The sequence below is a fragment of the Myotis davidii genome, unplaced genomic scaffold, assembly GCF_000327345.1.
Source record: "Myotis davidii unplaced genomic scaffold, ASM32734v1 scaffold624, whole genome shotgun sequence".
Taxonomy (NCBI): Eukaryota; Metazoa; Chordata; class Mammalia; order Chiroptera; family Vespertilionidae; genus Myotis; species Myotis davidii.
In genome coordinates this window covers 636,829-658,220 of record NW_006295731.1, presented here as the reverse complement: position 1 = coordinate 658,220, position 21,392 = coordinate 636,829, and the positions used below count along the sequence as shown (strand labels likewise).

Sequence of the window (21,392 nt, the reverse complement as noted above, 5' to 3'; positions counted from 1 at the left end):
ACTATGCTTATTCTTCCAAATCAAGAACATGGGATATTTTTTCCATTTTGTTATGTATTTTTCAATCTCTTTTAATAATGTTTTGTAATTTTCAGAATATAGGTCTTTCACATCCTTTGTTAAGTCATTTTCCACTTTTCACATCAACACATCCTGCGTTTTTCTCTTCCTCCTCAGATTTGCCTTTTTACTGAGAGGATCCAGGTCACCACCCTCCATCTCTTATCAACTAGTACATGTATTGTGAAGTAGCCTCTAAAATATTTTACCTGTCACTATACTCTCCCCCCTACCTAATTCTTCCTTCATCTGCTATGAGATGAATGTTCCAGCATCTCTCCCATCCATACTTTATTATACTCTCACACGGCTTTCTCCTCTTGGTATCCAAATGAGGGCAGTTAGGGGCAATCGGGCCAGCAGGGGAGTAGTTAGGCATCGATCAGGCTGGCAGGCAGAAGCGGTTAGGGGCAATCAGGCAGGCAGGCAGTCAAGCAGTTGGGAGCCAGCAGTCCCAGATTGTGAGAGGGACATCCCTCGAGGGGTCCCAGATTGGAGAGGTTACAGGCTAGGGTAAGGGACACACCCTCCCATGCACAAATTTTGTGCACCAGGCCTTTAGTTTTCAGATAATAGGACTTGCTTAGTTTCTCAACAGTCTTCACATGTGCTATTCTCTGCAATTGGGAAAGCACCATACTTCACCACTGGTCCCTCAATTCCAAACTTATCTCTTGTTCAAGAGTGAATAATCCCAGCTTCCTTGTCTACTCTGCATATGTAATATTAAATTTCCTATGCTAGGATATGGTTTTCAAATAATGCTTTATTAATGCATATGATGTGTAAACTATTCAAAAACAGGGACTTCAATTTAAAAATAATTATATTATACTTTATGTAGTGGACATTATACAGTGTTACTCAATAAATATTCATGATTGCCATTAGTACCATCTGGAGAAAATGTGTTTGATCAAAAAATAGTGATCACTTGAGAAGACAAGTTTAGATGGCTATAGGTTCTGATCTCACAGGAATAATATAGAGTGTTGAATAACCTTCTTAAATTGCCTATTACTGATTTCAGTTCTAAAAAAGATAACTTTGAAATGAAAGTATTTGAAGCAAATGATTATTGTTTACCAAGCAACCCCATACATTCATCAGAGAGCATTAATGTCCAACACTGAGACCTCCTATCAAACATCTTAGAACAAAAATGCATGAGTAATAGAGAAATTTGAGCCAGACTATTTTCAACATTAAATTCTCTCTCAGAAAACAGCAACAAAAATTACAAATTTTCAAACTTTACTGGTCACTAAGGAACTATTTTCTGTCTTAACATTACTTTGGTTTTATCAATTCACTACCACGCCTTGGGAAATAAATATAAGAATGTAAAGATTTATATGCACAATTTTCACGATATTTTCCTTGGTCATTACTTGATTTTTAGGAAACACCAACCAATTTATTTAAAAGTGCCAAAGGGCAGTAAATGCTTGAAACTGGTAGTTCTATGCTCTTGTAAGGCTTTTAGTTATCAAGTGTGTCAGTGAGTTTCTTTCCTTCTCTTGGAAGAACTTCATTCTTTCTCACTCCTGCCATTTTCCAACTTGTTACAGAATTAATTTATAGGATAGTACTTATTTGCATGTCCTTTTGAAACTCTTCCATAAACTTCTCTTTCACAACTTAACTGTTTATCTTCTCATTGCAGCCTGGTTCCTGATTTTAATCCCCACAGTGCTATCTACCAATCCTCAAACAAAGTATTGTCTTTTAACATGATGCTACCTTAGATTCAAGCTTTATGAGAATTCCTTAAGTGCCTTTGTACCCATTTGTTAAGTTAAAGTACTTGAAAGCTAAACAGCTTTGGAACTAATTGAATTATGGCTTAGAGTGGGTCGAGGAGAGATGCCTTCTTACTTCGATTTAAGAACTACCCAGCTACCTTTGAGTCTCAATATTTAGATTGGAGCTCCATAGATTACCAAACCTGCCAGATTTTGTATTTGGCAAATTAAAACCATTTACATGTTGCCCATCTCCCTGAGCATTGAGTTGTGAATTTCTCATTTGTCTCATAATTTCAGATATTTTTTTTAGAAAACTTTACCTTAAAATAGCCTAAAGTTTAAACTATGTATGCTGTTGGTGGAATGAGCTAAATCAATTTGTTATGAATTTATGAGAACTAGTTGTGTCAACATTTTTCTAAATTTTCACAATCTATTTCAATGAAAAATTGAGAAGAAAAATTTTCTCACTGTGAAAGAAACTGATAGAGTACATCTTGTTCTATACAAAATACTTATTACACCATTATGGGCTATATATTTTAAAAATCTCAGATGAAAATCAAATTTTGAATTACTATCTAGAAATAAACTTTTATAGATAGTATATACACTGGTTTCTGAAAATGATAGAAAAGGTTTCTTGTCAAGTTCACCAGCACAAGTGTGAATGCTCTGTTTTTTAGTACATACTAGTTGTGAAAGGACACATTGTGGCCAGCCAACTCAAATTGCTACCCACGTTTAATCATTGTAAATAAAGGAAGCAGAGAGACCCATGTTATATTTTCAGAACTGGCATGCTCAATACAGAACGATTAGTTTAAAAATACTACTTAACATTCTATTTGAATTTATCTAGACTTCTGTGTAAAACAAAATAATAAAAAGTACAATTGGTCACTTAAACATATAGTACTCATTCCATGCAAGTTATTAACTTAGTAATTACACATATCATTAAAGAACAATGAGAGCAAATACAACTTGATAATGCTTGGGAAACAGTTAAGTACTAATAAATTTCCATTTTGAAAAACCTATAGTTTTTACAGAAGCAAAATCACCTTTCTCAGTATGAAACACCTGTATGTTTTGAATAGGACTTTTCAAAGAAACAACTAATTGTCTCACTGTGGAATGAACATGTACCCCTGCTGAGTGTTCACATACTCGTGGTGCATAATGTATTTCTTTAACAGCTTGATATAGTAAAGCAACAGAGAAGCAAGTACTTTGAACCCATGGACCACAGGAGTTGATAATATAAAGAGATTGAAAAAATAATAAAAACATTATCTAATGTTCTCTTATACATTTGAGTTTTAGCTACATGGGTGGGCAAATTAATTTTTACACACTGTGTACATTTGTCCTTGCTTATATTTTTTTTCAAAACATGATTTAAGAAATATTTCCAAAATGCCAGAATGAACCTTGGTTAACAATTGACCCTCATGGGCATTTTGGTGCAGAACACACCAAAATGGATTAATTGGAAAGAATATAAAGTAGTAATCCACAACAAATATGAAAATAGGGGAACATTCCTTACAGAAAATTCATAATATTTTAGATTATTCACAGGGATTTTCTGGTGGAGTACAGTCACAGTCACAATGTGAGGATGGAGAAGTTTATCTACAAGATATACTCTTTGAAGCACCAGGAATAGAGATAATTCTACAGGAACCTTACACATATCACCAAGCAGATATTGTATATGTACAGAATAGTGTATTTCACAACTACATTTTAGATAAGAATCACTGCAATTGCTGCTCTACCACCAGTAAACTTGAATTATTTAGCACTTCATCTGTGATTATTGGTGTTTTACTTCTTTTGTATTGCTGACATGTGCAGTCAGTATTTATTTAAATTCAAACTTCAATAACACTGATAAAAGTAGGAAGATACTCACATCTTCTCATAAAGCTTATAGAAGGTTGATAGATTATTTGGGGGGAATCCAAATGTGAATTTGTTAGCAAACAATAAAATACACACTTTAAAATGTGTTTCAATTTTTTAAAACTTTTAAAATAGGCGTTAGAAAGTCATAAGGTTGTTCAAAATCATTCTAAAAGAGCTGACAACATATCTATTCAGTTGCTTAAGAAATGCATGTTGTTTACCTACAAGTTTGCCTACGGAATATGTACTTGCTTAATAAAACTATGTCACAACTATCTTTATGATCTATTGATTTAGTCTACAAAAATTGTCCATTATGTTGAAGAAGTTCTAATTGCTTCGATCACATTTTTCATTAACTGATCTTCCTCTGCAAGCAGTCTTCCAATTTGAGTGCCTCAACACTTCTTTCTTGATAATTACTAATTTTCAGCTAATCTATAATAGTTCTTTCATTTTAAAGGTAGTGCAGAATTTTCAAATTCAGTAAAAGTCTTTAAATTTTCCCTGTTTCAAATATCACACCGATAGTGAAATATTCATAAATATGTCAAAGGTAGATCATCTACTAAGCTTGCAGTTCAAGTGGCATCATAAAACCTACTCTAAAACAATAGGAGTAACATTTTCCAGGAGAAATTAAAACTGTAAATTGGAACAAGGTACCATACCACAAAAGCAGGTCTTTCTTCCCCCAGTATTCTGGGAATGCATACAAAAATTGAAGTACAAAAGCAATTTCTGTGCCTTTTTCTTCCAACACTTTTTCAGCACCTCAATGTTAGGTGTACTTTATGCTTGTTATACCATAAATTTTCCATGGCTTTTCTCAGTATGTCAGATTCTTCACTACCAAATATCACTGGTGAAGCTAAGCTCTTTGGATGATAGCGGTAGCATGGAACTGTTTCTGTGAAATTCCTGGGTATCTTTCAGGGAATTATTAAGGGGTAGTTGTCCATTGAGTAGCTTCAGAGGCAGGTTACAGTAAGTGTGGTGGTTGCTTAAGGAAGGTACAGAAAAGGTGGTTGTTGGCATCTCGTGTTTATAACTTCTGCAACAGTGCCTCATTTGCATCGAATCTGAATGGTGGAATTCAGGGACATCAGCTTGAGATGATACCAGAGAGGCTGAGGTACTGGTCATGGCAATAGAGGGTATAGGTTGGAGTTCTCCAAAAAGTCCTTGTTCTGCAGAGTCCATAATCTGGCATCGAGAAAGTACTTCCTTTTTCCTGATGGGCATTTCATATACTAAGTGCTTCCAAAACTTAGAATTTAATTTGCTGCTTTTGGGTCCCTTCCACTTGATAAGTGACAGAAGTTTGATGCTGTGCTTTAGTGATTCCACTTCCTGGCAATTCACCTTCCCCTTTAATTCTGTACACTCAATCAAGATCACTTTGATTTCCCCACTGACTAGCATGTTATGGAGTCTGTTTTCCAATTCAAAAATACTCCATCCTCGTCTGAGAATATAGTTTGATGTTAGCACGATAATAAGTCTTCTGCTTTGCTCAACACATCTTGTGAGATCTTCAATGTAAGCTAAAAATCACAGAAAGAGAGAAAGAGTAAAAAAAAGACATTTCCAGTTTTTAAAGCATTAGGTTTGCACTTTAGAATAGTAAAGATCCAGTCTTTCACTAATGCACATCATATTTTCTTTTGTTGTATTGAACATTCAGAAAGCCTATTTTCTTAAAAAGAAAAATGAAAAACATACAAACAAACAAACAAAAACAAACACCTGCTTAGCCCTGGCCAGTGTTGTTCCATTTCAGCATTTCCCTGTACACTGAAAGGTGGCAGGTTTCATTCCTAGTCAGGTCACATACCCAGGTTGTGGGTTTGATCCTTGGTTGGGACATGTATGAGAGGCAACTGATCAATGTTTCTCTCTCACATCAATGTTTCTCTTTCTCCCTTCTTCTCTCTATTAAAAAAAATGTTTAAAATACTAATTTTTTTGCCCTTCATTACTTACGGTGTTTTGTTGGTGAATATTAAATCTGATTTCTTCAGAGCTTAGGCATATTTCAGTTATTTTTATTTATTTGATAATTTAAAGCAGGCTTCCAGGCTTATACTCTAAGTAAACAAGCAATCAATCAGTTGATGAAAGCAAAAATGGAACTTTTTAATGACTGAAGAGTCACTTGTATTTATGGGTTTTGTTTGCTTTTCCCCCTATTTTTTAACTGCAAAACAAGTAAGAGGGGGCCTATGGATATGAACTACTTCAAACATACTGTAACAGAAATGGTGGAAAATCTTCAGGAATCATAGCTTGTTTCTCAGAATACTTTCTGTTACTTGCAACTTTAGGTTCTCCATTTTGCCCTTAAAATCCAGAGATAGGGAAGCGGTATGCATGGGCCCATGAATTTTGAGCCAGCTGCTCTTTTTTCAGAGGAAGAGAGAGTGCTGGAGTTGAAAGTGACGGGTGGTGTGGAATGCGCAGGAACCGAAGAAGAGTCAACTAAGAAGAAAGTTTTAGTGCCCTTTGTGGAGCAATTCTGAGAGTGATGTGAATATGTTATGGCCTTTCCATGGTAGAAAAACAACTTGAAAATTATACCATGGAATAATCCTTTTGCAAGCATCCTCCGAAAATCTTATCCGCCAAAAGGGGAAACACACACATGTGTTAACAAATGGAGACTTGGACGCAGGTGCTACAACAGAGAGCTGTCTTTACTAAGCAGAGCACAAGGTCTTGTCTAATGTGCAGTGTCCTCTAGCAGAAACAGTGCTTATAGAAGCATAGCAACATTTGTCACTGTAAATCTGTCCAAGGTTACAGGCTGCTTTCAAAGAGTCACGTCCAGTGCATAGTGTACAGCCCAGTATAAGCCATTTGAAAAGAGAAACTTATTTTACAGATGCATACTTTACAGATTCTCTCTCTTTCCCAGTGTTTATTTCCACCACTTGGCAGCAAAAACACTTTCACAAGTGAAAATGAGCAAACATTTTACACACCCTACAGATAAGCAAGGAACTTTTAAAGAGATACACATAGAATTGCCCATTTTCAATTAATTGTTACTGCTGTTTGGTTTTTTACTTAATACATTTTAGCACTTTCTTATGCGGTAGTTACAATGACTGTATCTGAGAGGATAAAGCCACTACTAAGTGGGAAAAGAACCTCTTAAGAATTATAAGCATTTTATTTAAGCATTTTATTTTAGAGATTGTGTATTCAGGGAGAAATCAGCATTAAAATCTGCAAATAGTAAAAACAAAACAAAAGAACAAAACAAAAACAGTATACAAGTAGCAACAGGAAAGTTGTCACTCAGTAATTATCATTTAGAGAACTGGTGAAACAGAAAGGAAGGCAAGATAAAAAGTTTCACTAAAATGGAAAAAATATTATCCCAATGCATCAACATCTCTGACTCTTCATTTTATTCCTTTCTTCCTGCTCCCAAAAAGAAAGAAGTTATGTGGGAAGCTTCATCATTAGAAGTTGGATCTGTAAGATACAGTAAAATAAACTATCATGCATCTTTCCCATTATTCTTTTCACCTTTCCTTCAAACAACAACAAAAAACACAAAACCAAACCCAGAATTATGGTATAAGTGCAGGAGTCCATGAAAAGACAGTTTTACCAGGTAAATTATGAGTTAATGGTTAATTTTATAGAAGACTCCTTTAAAAATAATTTACCAAGGAGTTATTCTGAATAGTGTTCTTCCATCATTAATTGCAGTTTTTCATTTAATTTTTTAAACTGTCTGTACAAACCTCTGTAACATAAACTATACCTCTCTGAATCACATCTCCTTGCCTCCAAGGAAAGCACTGTTTCTATATGTTGAGATGTAGTTTAATTTACTTTTTAATTACCAGTATACTTTTAAAAACAAAAGATTATATACATATATCCACCACTTAAAGAAAAAAACACAACCCAGGTTTTCACAGTAATTAGAGCAAATATTCACATGTATAGTAATTAATTTTATTGGTAAATCATTAACTTTGGCTTCGCTATCCTCTTTCTCAAATGGGGAATTGAACATGGTATAATTTCCCCCCATTAATACGGTTATTCCTTCACCTATTATATTTTTACATTTGACAGCTAAGGATAATGCAACATTTAGGTTTTTTTTCCGGGGGGGGGGGGGGGCTTTTGAGACTCATTAGACAGAAATTGCTTTTGCTCCAAGAATGAATGCCTGTGAGGACAGATCCCACTATGCTCAGCTGCACAGGGTGTGGGTGTTGAAGGAAACCTTGGAGAGAGGGAGTGGTCCCTGTCTCCTGCATACTACTCTTGCTGTGCTTATACTGGCAAAGCCTAGTGGAGAGTTGAGGCAACCATCCAGATTATTCCGGCTGCAAACCTCCTGTGGAAGAAAAAAGGTCTGAATTATCCTGGTTTGCCCTATATATACATTAATCAAATGCACTGGAATCAGTCAGTTAGTACCTCAAAATTTTCCCTGAGTAGACACAGCCGAAATGTCCCAAAGAAAACATGAGCGATTTGCTTGGGCCCTGAATTTCATGTTCCATTTCACTTGGTGAAAAACCAAGTGGAAGTTTTCAGATGTGAAGCCCACATTTCACTTCTTGGGATGGTGATCAGTGGCTGGGCAGCAATCTCAGTGTTTGAAAGCAGCTGGGGAGGTGCCTCCAAGATCTGCCTGGCTCTCAGGAAAAGAAGAGACTGTGCCCTAGCTTCCATATTCTGGCTCTCCCTCTGTTTTTCACTCTGCTTTCTTTCTCACTCTTTCTGCCTTTCCCTCTTTTACTCTCTTTTTCTCTCTTGCTTATCTCCCTTTGCCCCTTCCTCCTTCCCTTTCCTTCCTAAGTCTTTCTTTCCTTCCCTTTATCTTTCTAAAAAAGAACTTAGCTAGCATGGGAAATAAAAAGTAAATTAACAAGAGGTAGAGTTAATATTTTTCACTTGCTAATCTTTAGCCAAGGAATTGTTGCTGGCTTCTACTTAGCAAGTGCCCATAATAATTTCCTCCTTACCTCGGGGTTGCATGTCTGCTTCCAATGACCGAATTGGAGCCTAATCCATTAGGATTATGTCCTGCTTTTGTATGGCTTGTGAGTTAAGAATGATTTTTAAACATGTTTAAAGTGTTGTAAAAGAAGAAAAATAAGAATATGATGTAACAGAGACCATATATAACCCACAAAACCTAAAATATTTACTATCTGGATCTTTACAGAGAAAGTTTGCTGTTCCTGAATTAGAGATCAATCGGGGTGTGTAGGCTTGGAAAAGTTCCAAATAAGCCAAGCAAAAAGGTGTATCGAGTTAAGAAATTGGTCATCCATGGCTAGTGTGGTTTCTGACAGGCAATAGTGTTACCCACGGGCTGTGGCTTTGTTAGAAATGTTTTAGAAACCTCCAGAGACCATTTTAGAAAGCTTATTATCATGAAGAAATTATAAAGAAACGCCTGCCCCTCAAAAAATTAAATCCACAGCACATATGAATATTCGCTATACCTTGCCCTGAGTTATTCGGGCAAATTTAGCAACTGAGTAACAGGAATCTTTTAAAATACTCTTTTTTTTCGCCGGAACCGGTTTGGCTCAGTGGATAGAGCGTCGGCTTGCGGACTGAGGGGTCCCAGGTTCGATTCCGGTCGGGGGCATGTGCCTGGGTTGCGGGCGCATCCCCAGTGGGAGATGTGCAGGAGGCAGCTGATTGATGTTTCTCTCTCATCGATGTTTCAAACTTTCTATATCTCTCACTTCCTCTCTGTAAAAAATCAATAAAATATATTAAAAAAATAAAATACTCTTTTTTTCTACAAAAATATATAATATTCCTTAAATTAAAGGTCATTACTTCTTCACAAATTTTAAAGTAACTTACAATGACAGACTAAACTAAAGGGGATTGTGTCTAATAGCCTCCTGCTTCTCTAGACAAGGCTGTGAAACCACACCAGATTATCAGACATTAAACAAAGCTAATTACACTTAACTTATTTGTGATCTTCATAATTTGGTAAAGAAAAAAATTCTCTTTGATAAGTTTTCTTAAGTTGGTATAAATTCATTTTTCACATTTAAGTGCACCTTCAACGAATCTTTTACTTTTATATATACTGTTCCTTTTGACAGGAAGTTAGAAAAAATATTTTAGAAAAAAAATGCACTGTCACTATGCATTGTCCTTAGGATGTATATCTATTAGAGAAGTGAAGAAATAATATGTAGTAGCACCAGTGTTTGTAAGAAACAAGAAAAGTGACTACCTAAAACCGTATCAAAAACAAATTCAATTTTAAAATCACTTCCAGGGATTGTTGAATAAAATTCCAGTGCATTTATTTAGAAAAGTAGGATTAGATATATAAAAGTGAATTGAAAATAGGACAGTTATTAACAAAGCAAAAAATATACTATATGATGAAATACAGAAACAAAATTGAAGCAGACATAATGGCAGGCCCAATAAATTTTTCTAATGGGATATATATACTTTTCCAAAAGAACTCAGTATACCCCTAAATCTCAGGCTCTGAATCTGCTGCAGATATAGGCAGAAAGACAAGTGATAAAAACACTGTATATCATGAATTTCCAAGTGGTCTTGCTACTTCCTACTAACCGTTTGATTTATTAAACTAATCATTTAGCAACTTTATAAATTATGTTTTATGTTAACACTTCTACTTATGTCAGGGTCATTATTAGGGGCAGTTAGCACATTAAAAATTTTAAAAGACTGTAGACAAAGACATAATTCATTAATTTGCCAGGTTCCTATAATAGTAGTTCTATATGCCTATAACTGTAGTTCTGTATATCACTATCAGTTAAACAGACAAATCATTGGAGTGAGACAGGATGCATCAAAACAGATAACACTCCATTAATTTTTGGTAAACATTAGTTAATTGATAAGCTATCAACAATGATACTTATAAAACGTAAGGGTTAATATGCCAAGAATTAAAACAAATACAGTTTCTGACAGTGGCTGAGATGGCTTCCCTCCTATTACCTGTGTGGAGAAACCAGCAAAATAATATAGGTTTTCAATGTATCAAAGAAAAATGTATGATTTAGTACTATATATTTGGGGAAAAATAGGTCTCTGGTATAACTAGAGGCTTATAGTGAGGTACTTTATAATGTAGTCTCACTAAAAATACTATCTGCATTTTCAATAATGATGTTTAATACTAAGCTACTGAAAGACTTACACAGGTTGACAATCTGACTCTTTATCTTGGCTGATGCTGCTTAACCTTTTGGGGTTGTGATTCTCCCTTTGGTAAGATTCTGTCTATGTTGTCTGGCACAGAGATTGAGACTACAGAATTTTTACTTAGTTAGGTGTGTGTGAAGTGAGGAGGGGACTTTCTAAACATGGTGTGATATTGCTTTTCCTACAAAAACCTTCTATGTCCCCTCCATTGCCAAGTCCTTGGCTTGATAATTCACAGATAGTTTGCTGGGATAAATATTTTGGCAGGTGTTTTGTTTCTGATTAATAGGTTAATCAATAGTTAACATGGATTTGCTGAGACCTTGTGACTGTAGGGAATTATATTTATTTACAGTTTTGACTTTGGAGGCTACATTTCTGGAAATGAATCCTTTACTTTTGCTATTGCATTTAACATGTGGGTGGGTGGGAGAGCATGTTAGTGGACAGAATGTACTCTGGAATGTTGCCACTTCTTTAAATTATTTCTCTTCCCTCTTGACTTCCTCGCCAAGAGTAGAAGAAAAGGGACACATTTGGAGAATATTGAAAGAAAGAGAATGTTGAGAGTAGCAAAGAGAATTCTTAAAATGTCTTTCTCCTTCACTTTTCTCCATTACCTTCATATCCTAGAAAGTTGTAGATAAGCCAATTCCAATCAGTGCAATCTTAGTAAATATGAACAAGACAACTTGCTCATTATACAGTTTTTTCTGTGGTTCTTTTAGTAGTTAAGACACATTTATCCTGTTCTCCTACACTTTTTTGTTCAAAGGTGCCTGTTCTTTGTGCTACCTAAACAGTAGGTTTCCTGATTGAAATTCTAAACAATGGATTCTTCCTTTACCTCAAACTTTGATGACACACCTTAGTCCACTGACTTCAGTACATTCCTGTGTACAATGGAGTACAGTTTCCTCTCTTTTGACTCTAAAGTAAAGGGAACGGTGGACATATCTAATTTTTTTTTCCCAGTGAGTAAAATGTACACAATGTGTTAAATGATTGTACATGTTACCCTTGCCTCACAGTTTTTAGGTCACAGACGTCAGATTGTCTGGAAAAGGATTTTATTACTCCCTGAGGACAATTTATTTGAATGGTGTCCAATATGTCCAGCTATTAGAGGACCTATTGGCAATGAGTACTACAGGACCATGTACAAATTTTTTTGTTGCTTCACTTCAGAAGTGACTGGGGATCATCTGACACCAGATATATTCTCCAGTCATTTGTCATTTGTGAGCACAATTAGATGGCTAGTGCTAAGCATTAAAGAAGTGAAGATTGGACTAGTGAGGAAAGTCTAGCAAAATCAAGAATGTAATCAGACATTATTTATGTTTTCCTTAAATTACTGAAAGAGTACTAATATTCTTGAGAGAAGCTCTCAGAAAAATTGAACATGAAAACAAATGGAAAGAAAATTTGACACTTGAAGCCAAATTAATAAATATAATTTCAACAGACATAGCTGATAAACCATATGTATGATAATATTTTATTTCACTAGTATCTTTCTCAGATGCAATAATTCATGAATAACTCACATAGAGCTCCCCATACTCTTCCTATGAATAAAAGGGAAAATTGAGGTTAAAACCTTTGAAGGATTTTTTTCCATTTAATATCCACTTGGACATGTTTAGATTTTCCACAGTATTCAGCCAGAACTGGCTCAATTTATAATTGTTAAATTATTGCATGTGTACATTTAAGCACTTGACTTGTTTTTCTTAAAGGCCAACAAAAGTTATAGGTTTGGGTTGTTTTTATTTTCAATCTTAGAATGCTATTTTCTCCCTCTAATCAGTGACCCTCAGCCTAATTTAATAAACTTTTATATTTTCATGTTCTTAAATCTTTGCAGAAACACTGAGATATTATGGGCTCAAGAGCCTAAATGGTACTCATCCAAAAATGTCCCCAATCTCAGGATCTCAGTTGCACAGCTGGGTTCTGTTGGTCACATGTCAGCTTCAGAGCACATCTGTTCATTCCTCAAGGATCCGCTAGGCCCCATGAACACAATGTGCTCTGTGTAGAATACTTTACACCACAAAATCCAGCAGCTGCAGGGGTGAAAAAAATCTCTACTTCTCAAGTTTGTGTCTCTAGGCAGTTTTAAGTAGGCTGGGTTTTTTTTCGTTTTGTTTTGATTTGTTTATTAAATAGGCTTTCTTTTGGTTGCCTGTCATTTCTGACATTCAGATGCCTGTTGGCAAAAAAGTTGCTTTTTTATTCTCAGGACAGATGTTTCTAGCCTGGGAAGAGACAGACCAAACTTTTACTGGAAAGTAGGAATTCTTGCCACATTCAGGCACCAAACCTGAGAAAACATAAGAAAGATCCTGGCCACATGCCCAAGAATGGAAAGGTTGGTTACTGCCAGGAAAATAATATCCAGATCTGAAGACTTTTAGTTTTAGCATTAAGAGAAAATATGTCAAATCTTCACATCTTGGCTGGTTCATGATGACCAAAGGACAGTTTCCTAGTAGGCCATGTGAGAAAGGTACAGACACTTCCACCTCAACTTGGAAAGTGCCATGATTTTTTGAAGCGTTTGAGAACTCTTGGTAGAGAGAGAGGGAGAAAGAAAGAGAGTGAGAGAGAAATTGGGAGGGAGACCCATTCACCATTCATGTGCTTTTAAAACTGTATACATTGGAAAGGTTAATGATTTGGGGTATTAATGATTTTGAATTGGAATACTATGAGAGTGGTACAAAGGAAACTAAAGGCATTAAATATGAATGGGTTTATTTCATAGACTTCATTAATTTGATTCATAGAAAATTATTATTGTAGGTCAAGAATATTATAAAGTTTGCTTTTACAATCCTCAAAGGGCTCATTGCTAGTTTTTTGAGGAAGGAGTAGTCTTGGATCAACATGTTTTAAATGATATGCGAGGGACAAACATAGCTTATAATATTGTAACTAGTTCCCTCCCCCCCCCCACACACAGGAATGTGTCTATATTTATATAGCATAACCTATTAAATCTGTACCAATGACTGCAAGTACAGACCACAGAAGCTTCTTTAATAACATACATACACCAAGTCCAAAATGTTCTACTCTGCCATTCATGTGTAAATCAAATATATTATTCATATACTTCATCGACTTCCTGAATGCATGCTAAAAATGCCAAGGAAAAACTCGTTAATCGTGACATGATGACTGCTCAGCCAGCTCTGAAATGTTGATGGAAAAGAAAAATTGTCAAAGGACCTTTTTAAAAACTTCTGCAGGTTACACTCCAAACTTGGAATTCAGAGAACATGAATTTCCCCGTTCAGGAAGGAAGGATTAAAGTCAAACACCCTCCAGTGGTTGTATCTAAAAATTGCATAGTTGTCTCAATGGCTTACTTGTAAAAGGAGTCTCCCTGTCCACCACTAAGTATACAGGATCCAAGACCCTGCTCAGTCTGATGGTTGTGTAATCTCAAAAAGTTAAAATTATTGCTATGGAATATAAAATCTGCTCATTCTGATGGCATCTTCTTGGGTGTTTCTATGTTAAAGTACTTAAATGCCCAGGTATAGTAGGTGATAGCCTCCTATCATCTTTTTTGTTTTAATCCTCACCTGAGGATGCTTTTTTGTTTTATTAATTTTTTAGAAAGAGAGTAAGGAGAGAGAAAGAGAGAGAAACATTGATGTGAAAGAGATACATCGATGGGTCACCTCTGACTGGGGATTTAACCCGCCAACTTTTGGTATGGGATGATGCTCCAACCAACTGAGACAACTGGCCAGGGCAACCTCCTCTAATCTTTTAGATAGTTTGTTAATATTCTCAACTATTGTAGTTTTGAGATAGGAAATACAGCTTATATTAGCCTCACACCCTATGGTCAAGAAGAATGTTCAGACCTGTCTATGATATGGCAAAAAAACTAATTAATTTCAATCAATTCAGCCAAACAATCACCTGACTCAATAAGGTGTAAAATACTCTACCACCTATTTGGCTAAATTGACATAGCAGATTGATTCAATTGACCTGTCAAGTCATCAAAATAGACTATCTGGGAGCACTAAGAGGACATAACTTTGAGATGCATCTCTCTCCTCATTATGCTCTCTGCGTCTCATTCTCAGCCATATACAAATAGGTGCTTCTTTACACAATAAGCAAGTGTCATCTACTGAGTCTCAGGTAAGTGGCTCTCCTGTGTTCCACGTTGTCCTCATTTCCCTTTCTAACATATAATGATGAAGCATTGTTTTCTAGTTCAGAATAAAGATGATGATGAAATGTTCAGACATAAAGACTGCCATTTCTATTCACTTGGTGGGGTTGATAAACACTGGCTATTATGGAGCCAACAATTTTGAAATGCAAGAAGGCAGAAAGACTGGCACCACATCGAGTTCTACTCAAGATGACTTAACATTGAATATAAATTCTGCTTGGCAATGATGTTATTTCAATGTAATTTAGGCTATATCACTCTAAAATAGATTTTATTGAATTTCTACATTTAATAAGTTGCTCTTGCAAAAAAAAAAACAACAAAAAACACCTACAAAGTAATCTAAAAATTAAGCAAAAATAGTAAAGTATTTAAAATATTATCAGTGATTAATCAACCCCTTGTAGCTAATTTTACAAATATCTGAAAAAATAAAAATACTATATTCATTGGTCTGTTTTAAGGACTGATGCCATCACTATGAATTGCTCACAATATTTTTTCTTTCAGTGGAAAACCACTTTGTAGCTTTCATATTCACTTTTTTAAAAAAAAAATGTCTTTCACATACCGACATGCACAAATCTATGCTGTGCACCTCAAACTAATATAGAATATTATTGAATGTAAAGTATAATTGAAAACTAAAATATAAAACAATGAAAAATGTAAACCCTTACGTATTTTATTCTTATTATTTCCTCATGTCTTAAACCAGCACTGTTCAAGCAAAATCAACAAGCATCTATGAAGCATCCAATGAGCTCAACTAATCTGCAAGATGAAGACACAGGCATGAGGATAAATGAGATAGAGTCCCTTGCCTCATGGAGCTTGGAATCTTGCTGACATAAATAGATGGAAATGTACATAAAATAATACAAAATATCACAAGAGTACAAAATTTATAGTCAAACAAGTGATTATACATCATGAAGGGCTAGAGAAATTATTATTGACTTTCCACAGAGGCAGTTATATGGAGAAGGACAACTAGGATTTATAAAGATATAAAATACTAACATGAACAAAAACATTGCAGAGACACATAAGGTATACCAAAGGCACAGTTTGACTAGAGTGGAAGATATAAGTAGGGCAAATGGTAGGAGATAATTTTGGAAAATAAATCTGAGTTGACACCAGACTATAGAAGTGTTTAGCTAAAAGTTATGTTTTATTTTATAGGAAATGGTGAACAATTTAAGAATGTTGAATAGGGGAGTGATGTGATCAAGGGAGTATACATATTAGTCGGACAAGATGGATGAAAGGACAAATAGGGAAGGTAGAGAGTAATCAACATTACAAAAATGAGGTAAATAAGGCCAATGCTAGAATGGTAGAAGTGAGAATGGAAAAAATGCAATAGACACCAGATTTGGGTGAGAGATACAGAAGAATAAAAAATGATTGAGGTATCAGCATTTTCATCAAGGCTTGATCAGTATAGAAGTGATATGTCAATTCATCAAAATGAAGAAAATTACAGAAAGAAAAAAGCAAAGGGCCATGTGAAGAAGTTTGGGAAATTTTTTCATTTGTGGTACAGGAAAGTAATGGACTGGTAAATACTGTTTTCTTTATTCTTTTCTATGAATATGTAAATATGCATACTCACATACACATGCACATATATACATAGACACATTTTCACTCTGAGAAAACAGATGAGCAACCAGAACTCAGTTGTTTCAATTTGTCTCCTGTCAGTTTAGTGACCACCGTGGACTGCTGATAATCTGAATAAATGTTATTGAGTAATAGCATGATCTAGTGAAGTGAGAACCAGAGGCAAACATACCTAGGCTCAATTTCCAGCTCTAACATTTACCAGCTGCCTAATCTTAAAATTCTTTTGGGCCTTATTTTCTCATCTGTAAGAGGACAGTACCTGCTTTCTCTCTACATAGGGTTATTGTAGCAATGAAATAAAAAAATTATGTGTGTGAAAATATTGTATATACTGTGAAGTATTGAAAATATAACCTTTTATTTATGTTGTCACAAGTGTATAAATGACCCAGCTGGTGTGGCTCAGTGGTTGAGCATCAAACTATGAAACAGGAGGTCATGGTTCCATTCACAGTCAGGACACATGCCCGGGTTTTGGGCTCCATCTCCAGTAGGGGGCAACCGATTAATGATTCTATCTCATCATTGATGTTTCTATTTCTCCCTTTCTCTCTGAAATTAATAAAAATATATTAAAGAAAAAAGTATATAAATAATCATATTCTGACTTGTGGTTACATTTCAGTTTTCCCCTCTCAAGGATATCAACATAAACTCACATGCAAATTAATTCTAGTACTTTTATTTTCCTTAATGGCATTTTAGGATCTTTCAGGACTAGGATCATTTCATAGGCTTTTCTGTATTTCCCATACACTTTACCCTGTAAACATTCTGAACAAAGTATATATTTTTACTTGGACCCAAATTTATTCTGAAAGCTCAAAAATAGCTTTCAATGTGTAACATAATTTTAAAGTATCATTCAAGCCCACATAATCCACAACTACTTAAAAATAATTTAAATATACAGTGAAAGTACAATTCCCAGTGGTCTCACATACCTATTTAAGTGGATTTTTCTATAAATCTGAAAATGAATAACAAAGCATAAATTCAGAGTTATTAGTGACAATGATTGTATGTATATGTAGAAATACAATGACAAAAGGCCCACTTTGGAATAAAAATGCATTGAAACTACTTTAGCTGACTTATACAGACTATTTTTTAAGGAGGATCATTTCCTCAGAACACAAAGGCAATATAATAAAATATACTATTAAGGCATAACTTAAAACTATATCTAAAATATAAGTGAAAGTGCCTTTTAAAATGTGGATGTTAAAAAGTCAGAACACAATCACTGGGGAGAAATTTGAATTTAATAAAATTTCCTGTGAGAAACAACTATCTAAATACTTGGCTGTAATGTTTGAAGCCTCTCTATAACTTCCTAAGGAAACTAAACTTTTAAAATATAAAACTTGATAGTACTTACTTCCACTTGGAATCAGGTCTCTTTCTGGTATGAATAGTTTATATCCATAATGTTTTTCTAGGACATCTGGCAGTATTTCAAGAGCAAACTGCTCTTCTTCAGGATTGTCACAGTCTAAAGTATCTTGATCCACTTTTGTGTAAGAGAGATAGGCATCATATTCCTTGTTGTCTTAAATATAAAGAACAACAAAAGGGTTGTACATATTAGCAGGTTCTCTCCTAAAAATCTATAACCACTAACAGGCTGGAATAAGCACTATAATAAGCAACTATTGTTAGTAGTTGGAAAAATAAGTCATCGGCCATGTTATAACAAATCCAGTACATTTCAACATAACCTAGTCATATGATGATATGACCTGAAACTTTTATGCAATGGGCAGTAGTCAAGACAGAATAATAGAGGAAATTATTATTTATGACTCTTGGTAACTATACATATTTGTGATGTTCAGTGATGTGTGAATGATTAGCTCAGTGTATTTGAATGCAAGACTAAATAGAACAAAGAGATGGATTTGAGCTTTTTCTCTGCCAGTTGTCTTGACTCTGTTACTTGGTCACAGACACATTTAGTTTACAGAAATATGTGCAAGACATCCAAGAGGGGCTGGGCCCTAGAGTGTGGAAGATTGAAATAATCCAGCCTCACTTCTGCAGACACATACTCACAGCACATGCCATTCTTCCAGTTGGTTAGTGTCGTCATCTTCATATACAAAAAGCAGTTCATTACCAAATATTAGAGCAGCAGCTGGGTTTTGTACAAGTGCATTCCCTATTATTCTTGTTCAATCCATGGCCAACTAATTTGACACAGCTTCCAAAAGAAGCCTTTATTTCAAAATATACATCCATCCAGTATGGGCAAATTAGGTTTTCCCTTCACACATTTAGTCAGAGAGTTAACTGTGTTTTGAGAATGTATATTTTTCTGTTTTTGCTGTATTGGCCCGGAGCTGACCTCTTCATATATATGTTTCCTGAAAAAATTAATGAATATAATTACTCAAGGTATTAGACCCCATTGGTTTTAGAAGGGCCACACGGAAAAAGTTACATCGTTTTTCAAAATTCCCTTATTTGTAGAAAAAAAAATTTAAAGTTAATGTAGTGACCATAGGCTCATATAGAACTATTAATATTCATTAAACCTAGATACTTGCAAATAATACTTTTAAAGGACAGGCAAGCCCTGGCTGATTTGGTTCATTGGATAGAGCATCAGCCTTCAGACTGAAGGGTTCTGGGTTTCAATTCCAGTCAAGGGCACATGCCCGGGTTGTGGGATTGAGCCCCAGGAAAGGGCATGCTGGAGACAACCACTCAATGATTCATTCTCATCATTGATGTTTCTATATCTCTCTCTCCCTCTCCCTTCCTCTCTGAAATCAACAAAAATACATTTAAAAAAGACAGGCAAACATTTCATTGTTTTTATTTATTTATTTTTTTAATTAAATCTTTATTGTTCACATTATTACATTTGTTCCTCTTTTTTCCCGCCCCACCCTCCGCCCTCACTCCCCACCCACTGTCCTCATCCATAGATGCACGATTTTTGTCCAGTCTCTTCCCGCATCTCCCACACCCCTTTCCCCCCCAAGAATAGTCAGTCCATTCCCTTTCTATGTCCCTGATTCTATTATGATCACCAGATTATTTATTCACTTGATTCTTAGATTCACTTGTTGATAGATGCATGTTTGTTGTTCATAATTTGTATCTTTACCTTTTTCTTCTTCTTCCTCTTCTTAAAAAATACCCTTCAGCATTTCATATAATACTGGTTTGGTGTTGATAAACTCCTTTAGCTTTTTCTTATCTGTGAAGCTCTTTATCTGACCATCAATTCTAAATTATCGCTTTTCTGGGTAGAGGAATTTTGGTTGTAACATCTTGCTATTCATCACTTTGAATATTTCTTGCCACTCCCTCTGGCCTGAAAAGTTTCTGTTGAGAAGTCAGCTGACAGTCTCATGGGAGCTCCCTTGTAGGTAACTAACTGCTTTTTTCTTGCTGCTTTTAAGATTCTCTCTTTCTCTTTAACCCTTGCCATTTTAATTATGATGTGGCTTGGTGTGGGCCTCTTTGGGTTCCTTTTGTCTGGGATTGAGTCTCATTAGATTTCTTGTAGATCTCATTAAGTTTATCGGCAGTTTCTGGAAACTTATTGAAAGACCTTAAAAGTGTGGTTTTCAGCTCTGTATCCTCCATTTCTGTCATATTTCTTTGTCTCTGCATTTTTTATGCTTTCTTGGTGCACCCCCTAGTGGTCTTTGTGCACAGTCATTGTAGTTAAGCCTTGGTTGTTGTCGGGGATGATTTGACCCTCAGGCTAACTGGCTATGAGAGTTAGGTGTGTCTGCAGTGGGAGAGCTTCTGTGCTGGATCTCTAGGGCAGTGCTAATCTAGCGTTTGCCTGAGGCTATCTGGCAAATGGCTCTGCGCAGGGCTTGGGCGGGGCGGGGGGGTCGCACGGGATCAACAGGGTGGGTCGGAGAGAGCAGTTATGGCGGCTCTCAGTTCCGTCCCTAGGGGCTCTGCCTCACCGAGTCCCAGCAACTGCTGCAAACCTCGGAGAGAAAGCTGCCTTCGAGTTCCGATCGAAGCCAGACAGTCCCGCTTCTCAGGACAGTGGGGAAGCAGTTTGAGTCTGGGACCCTAGAGACTCACCCGGCTCTGGAGCTCAGAGTCTGAAGCTCCCTCCAGATTGAAAACGCCAACCACGCCCTCCGCCGCCACCACTGCGCCTCCTCTGAGTCTGGGTATGATATTCTCTTTCCTCCTAGTTGTAGAATTTCCACTCAGCCATCCTTCTGTGGTTCTGGATGATGTCCGTTCTGTCTTTTAGGTGTAATTTGAATTGGTTGTTCATGGCAGCAATCTCCCGCATTAACCTATGTCACCATCTTGTTTTTTTTTTTCAAGATTTGTTTTTAAAACACATCAATCTTTTTCCATTGAAAACAGATCTGATTAGAATATGGTTAAAACCTGACCAAAAAGTAATTTACAGAATGAAGAAGTCACTTACCTATACCATTAACATTAGATTGCCCAAGGAAGTCATTTTGACTGCTTTTTAATATCAATTAGAAAAACAATCTACACTAATAAAAGAGAAAAATGGTAATTGGCGTACAACACTACCCTTTTCATTGGCTAATCAGCGGTATATGCAAATTAACTGCCAACTAAGATTGGCAGTTAACTGCCAACAAGATGGCGGTTAA

The 21,392-nt window shown here is 35.7% G+C and overlaps 1 protein-coding gene across 1 annotated transcript in view; it reads right to left on the bottom strand.

Annotated features, from left to right (window-relative positions):
• Positions 1–4,312: 4,312 nt before the first annotated feature.
• IL1RAPL2 (interleukin 1 receptor accessory protein like 2) overlaps positions 4,313–21,392 on the bottom strand; it is a 641,810-nt gene continuing 624,730 nt past the window's right edge. The window contains exons 6-7 of the mRNA XM_006770363.2: positions 18,155–18,325; positions 4,313–5,272 (exon numbers count right to left, since the gene is read on the bottom strand). Of these exons, the coding sequence (XP_006770426.1) occupies positions 4,575–5,272; positions 18,155–18,325 (869 nt within the window). The 3' untranslated portion in view covers positions 4,313–4,574. The remainder of the gene's footprint in view (positions 5,273–18,154; positions 18,326–21,392) is intronic.